General features: G+C 63.1%; 1 protein-coding gene across 1 annotated transcript; it reads right to left on the bottom strand.

Moving 5' to 3' along the window:
- Positions 1–1,346: 1,346 nt before the first annotated feature.
- On the bottom strand, positions 1,347–3,605 carry FAM43A (family with sequence similarity 43 member A). The gene has a single exon (XM_075761210.1). The coding sequence runs from the start codon at positions 3,332–3,334 to the stop codon at positions 2,246–2,248; it is 1,089 nt and encodes a 362-aa protein (XP_075617325.1). The 5' UTR covers positions 3,335–3,605; the 3' UTR covers positions 1,347–2,245.
- Between the last annotated feature and the right edge of the window lie 1,758 nt (positions 3,606–5,363).

Consider the following 5,363-nt stretch of genomic DNA (forward strand, 5'->3'; position numbering starts at 1 on the left):
GGCATGCCCTGCTCTTGGGGTGCCTTACCACTGCCCTGCTCCAAGTGCTGCTGCTCCCCCCACGCCAGGAGAGAGCAGGCAGTGACAGAGAGCCCTGGGTGTAGATCTGGGGCACTCGTGATCTCCAGGGCGCTGAAGGTCCCCCGCTGCAGGCAAGGCAGCCTTGCAGCCCGCGCCCTAGGGAAAGTACTGCAGGATAAGCTTTCCTGGTGTTTCATTTCTCCCCCCATCGCCTGCTGCTTCCCTCCCTGGGAAAGGAGAGGAGAGCTTTGCCTAAGAAAGAGCAGCAAGATGTACTTTTTCTTTTGCAAGGTGTGTCTCAGCAGTGCCAGCCTGACTGTGCTCTGTGCTCAAATTCAGCCGTGGCGACTGTCACCTGCTGCATCTCGCTGCCGGTCACAGGCCGAGTGTGACCTGGGCAAGAAGGTGCCTGCTCTGAGGGGGGCTCCCCCCTCTCGCCATTACCCCTTCCCATGCAAACCACCCTGGCGTGCCTCTCTCCTTACGCTTACTCACACTGAGGCAATGGTAAAAGCTGCTCCCTGGTGCGGTGGCAGATTTTGCAATCTGTTTTAACGAGGTATTTACAAGTTCGGAGGCTGGCTCCTTGCACAGGGAGCGCGGCCTGGCCCCGGCAGTTGGTTGGGCTTTTCATTGACATTCCTGCAACTCGCCTGATTGCAGCACAGCCACAGTGGAAAACATTTAGACATCAGAAATGCCAGATTAATTATGTCTTAATTGATACCTCCACTTGGGGACAAATGAAACCGGAACATCTCTACTGCCCTGGGAGCCTGCCACTTACAAACAGATTTACAGCTAAAAATACCACGGCAGTCCCGTGGCTAATCAACTTCGCTGCTTACCCTGGGTGAGGTTATGAGATTGTCTCGGGCTGGCGCTGCAAGCGGTGAAGCACCAGCTGCAGCGGCAGCGCCCGGCTGCAAACCCCGTAAGGGCCGTGTGGCCCACGAGCGCTGGCAGGCAAGGGGCAGCTCGCCCCACATGAGCCCCACGGCAGCCTCAGAACTGTGCGGTTGTTTCTTGAGCCTACAATCCAGCCAGAGAACCCCAACGTGAAGCTTCTCACACGTTCCTGCCCATCATTAGAGGATGCAGAGAGAAAAACCTCATCCCTGTGTCTTATTTTAAGAGACTTTAAGTGCTGAGTGCATTTTCCCGCAGTGTAAGATTTCCAGCCGGCTCAGGAATCACACTAGTGCTTGCGAGGGCCTTTCTGCACAGTGCCCTCCTGCAGCTACTGCACATCCCAAGGGATCTCTCCCCTCCCATGTCCTTACAGGAACGCACACCGAGAGGCCAAATCGCCACAAGTACCTCAGTTTCTTTTAAATTACTGCCATCTTTATTTTCTTCACATATGTGCAAACAGAGGAGATCGCAATGGTGGTGTTCTTAAAAATAACAAAATGTATTTGCATACATTTCCCTATGTACAGGTGAACAGCCACGAGTAGAGTCTTCTTTTGCACAGCAAAAGATCTAGAGCATTGAGACCAGAGACAGGACCGGGGCCCAAAAAAAAAAAAAAAAAAGGGTCTAACTTAAAAAATAATAATAAAAAAAATTTCACAACAGTGCAAACCTCTTGGACACAACAGCACGATGGAGTGACTTTAATGTAGAAAACGGCGGGGAGCCCTCTCGGATGTGAGATTTCTGACTGTAAACAAGGCGCAACACCTCTCTCCCGCCGCCCTCCCCGGGGAAAGCTATTCCAGGAATTTGGCAGATCTTCAAGGGCCGAGCCGGAGGTAAACAGCCCGCGGCCGCCTCCCCTCCTCGGGCCACGGCGGGCTGGGGCCCGGCTCCGGCGGCCACCGGCACCGGGAGGGGCGGGCGTTCCCCGGGATGCTGCGGGACGCGGGGGCGCCGCAGGGAACCGGGGCGCCCGGAGGGGTCCCGATGCGCTCCCGGAGGGACCGCGCACTCCCAGAGGGACCCCGGTGCGTCCCGGCGGGGCCGTGCGCTCCCGGAGGGGACCCTGCAGTGCCGGAGGAGCCAGAGGGGACCCGGTGCGCCCCGGCGGGGCTGTGCAACTGCCGATGGGGACCGTGCACTCCCGGAGGGGCCGGAAGGGACTCGATGCGCCCCGAAGGCGCCGTGCACTGCCGGAGGGACCGTGCGCTCTCGGGGGGCGGGGGGGGGGGGGGGCTCGGTGCGCCCCGGCGAGGCCGTGCACGCCCGGAAGGGACCGCGGACCCCCGGAGCGGCCGAGCGCTCAGCCGGTCTCGGGGTCGCCGGGGGGCGGCTGCTCGGCGCCGTTGCAGGGCGGGGCGGCGCCGTCCGGGCCGTTGCTCTCCAGGGAGGACTCGCTGCCCGTGCTCTCTCCGGAGAGCAGCCGGCGGACGCGGAGGTCGGCGCGCAGCGAGCGCAGGTCGTTGCCCAGGCTGAGCTCGCCCAGGTCGCGGAGGAGCTGGCCCAACTCCGGGCCGTCGCCTCGGCCGGCGCCGGCGCGCAGGAGCTCGCCCTCGGGCTCGCCCAGCGCCTCCAGGATGTCCTCGCAGTCGCAGTGCATGGCCCGCTCCTCCTGCTCCTCGCCCAGCAGGTCCTCCGTGATGGAGCCCAGCTTGGGCGCGCTGCGGCTCCGCTCCACCGGCGGCTTGTAGCAGCACTGCCCGTTGAGCAGCTTGCGCAGCGGCACCAGCGGGATGCTCTGCTCGCCCACCAGCTGCTGCTGCTGGTGCCGCGCGTCGTCCCGCTTCTTCAGCCGGCGGAACTCGGCCAGCGCGGTGGCCGAGGTCTGGTAGAGCAGCAGGGCCATGGCCTTCGCCTTCTCCGGCTTGGAGACCAGCACGGCGTGGCAGCGCAGCATCACCGCCTTGTGCTTCAGCTCGTGGCGGTAGATCCAGGCGAAGACGCGGGGCAGACGCGGGTCGGCCACGCAGTAGGTGACCCGGTGCAGCAGGTAGAGGTGACCGGGCCGGCGCAGCCCCTTATCCTCTGCGTGGGCCATGCGGATGCCCTGCGCGCTGATGGTCAGCTTCATCTTGGTGCCCTGCCGGCCCGCCTCGCTCTTGCTCCAGATCTTGCAGACGGCCAGGTCGGTGCAGCCCTCGCCCTTGGACTGGATGGTGGTGGCGTTGCCCAGGTAGAGCACGGTGTACGTGGGGTCCTCGCTGGTCACGCGGAATTTCCGCCGCTTGGAGCGGAACATGCTGCCCACGCGGTGCAGGGCGCTCTCGGGGCAGGCGCGGGCCAGCGAGGTGAGCGCCGAGTAGTGCACGCTTACCGCGTACCCCTTGGGCTTGCTCTGCCGCCGCGCCTCGCCCGCCACCAGCTCCACCTTGCTCCGCTTCCAGGGCAGCATCGCCCCGCGGAGCCGCGGCTAGGCGCCGCGCCGACGGCTCCGGGCGCGGGGGGGCATGCCACGGCGGCGGCGGCTGGGCTGCCCGCCCGCCTCACATCCTTGCGGGCGGCGGGCCGCCGCGGCCGTAGATATAGGCGGGCGCCGGCGCTCCGCGGGCGCGGAGAGGGGAGGCCCCGCGCACCGAGGGCGGAGCGCCCGCTGCCCGCGGCCCGCCGAGCCGGCGGCGCACTGCTCGCCGCCCGCCCGCCGCCGCCGCTCTGCGCCGCCCGCCGCGGCGCCCCGGCCCCGGCCCCGCCGCGTCGTGGGGCGGGCAGGGGGCGGGCACGGGGCGGTGCCAGCCCGGCCGGGCGGTGTGAGTCGTGTCCCGTCCTCCCCCGTCCCCCCCCGCTCCTCGCTCGCCCCTGGCCGCGGAGCGCGGCCCCCAGCGGGGGCACCGGCCGTGGCCGCGGGGGAGCGGGGCACCGCGGGGCCCCGACCCGCGATGGGCGCCCTCTCCCCCCCCCCCCCCGCGGCGGCCCGGCCCGCCTGCAGCCCGGCCCGCTCCCCACGGGGCGCCCCGCCCTGGGTGCTCACGCATGAGGCGTCCCCACGACCACGCGCGGAGGGTGGATGCCACGGCGCTCTCCTGCAGCCTTTCCTGCAGGGGCGGGGAGGATGAGGATGGAGAGGGCAACCGGGGCGGGGGGAATCGGCAGCTCAAAACTTCCCAAACGGATAAAAATCCCAAGGCCACTGCGGGGCCCCCCCACTCCGGGAGTCCCCACGCCCAGGAGAACCCAAACCCCAGCAGCCTTCCTGGCCAGGGTGTGCCGTGGAGGAGTCCCACTCTTGCAACATAATCTTCCCTTTGATTTGGTTACTCCGGCTCTGAGAGCCAAAGGGCCTGCAGCAAATAAAAGCTATTATGTATGAGTAATGCTTCGCTCTTTATTTATACGCAGCTGAATAACAAGAAGCTGTCTTGTAATTTCTTGCTAGGGTTGCTCGAGTACAGTCACAGACATAATGAGAGCTTTGGAAAGTTGGTCTCTGTGTCGTTGCTATAGCTTCTCATGTCATGTATCATATCCTCTGCCAGAAAGAATAGAAATTCCATGGTTGCAGAGAACAGCACTTCATCAGGGCTTGAATAAACGCTTGACAAAGGGGGAGTGGTACATACTCGTGCAGTAAATATGTAAACGCCTGCTTAAATTATCTGACAAATAATTTTCTAGAGTTTGGATCAATTAAAAAAAAAGCAACCCATGTTTTGTTATCATCATCATTATTGTTACTATTATTATATTATGCCATCTAGCAGATTACTTAGGAACTGCAAGTAACCACAGTGACGGGCATCAAATTATTAAAAGCACTCGCCCATTTGCTTGTATTTCAAAAATACCCCTTCATTGGAGGGCAGCGTCCTCAACACCATCCCCTGAGGCTGCTCAGCCACAGCTGGTACCAGGGGACGCCTGACCGCATCTATGGTTTCCAGAGGCTGTTGGTGGGTGTGAATCTATAACACGCTGCATTTCCTGTCTTCGTCGGCGCTAGCACAGCACTTTTGCAGCATTAGGAAGGGCCCTGAGACATAAATGTGTTAATGCTTCTATTTTCCTACGGGAAAACTGCAGTTGGAGAGCTGCAGGGGCCGGGTGCACGCTGGTCAGTGCACACAAGCCCTTGCACAGCCAGGGCAAGCTGGCCGGGCCCCTCGGTGTAAAGGCCAGTACCCACTGAGATGCCCGCCTGGGCTCAGCACCGTGCTGATCCGAGCCCTCTGCATCTTGGGCAAAGTCTTTCTGGGACTCTGCAGGAGGGCAGGCAAGGGGCTGAGGTCCGTCCCGGCTGGCGGTGCCCAGCAGCAGCCCACCCCAGCTGAGGGGTCCCTGCTTTCAGCCCTGCCTGGCCTGATGCAGGCTGGGTGCCAGGCACCTGTTGGGAGCCCCCATGGCGCTGTCGGTGCGGAGGGCAGGAGGGACTATGTGCCACGCTGTTGCAGACGGCTCCTGCCAGCCTGCAGGTCCGTCCTGCTGTAGCC

Source organism: Balearica regulorum, chromosome 9, assembly GCF_011004875.1.
Source record: "Balearica regulorum gibbericeps isolate bBalReg1 chromosome 9, bBalReg1.pri, whole genome shotgun sequence".
NCBI lineage: Eukaryota > Metazoa > Chordata > Aves > Gruiformes > Gruidae > Balearica > Balearica regulorum.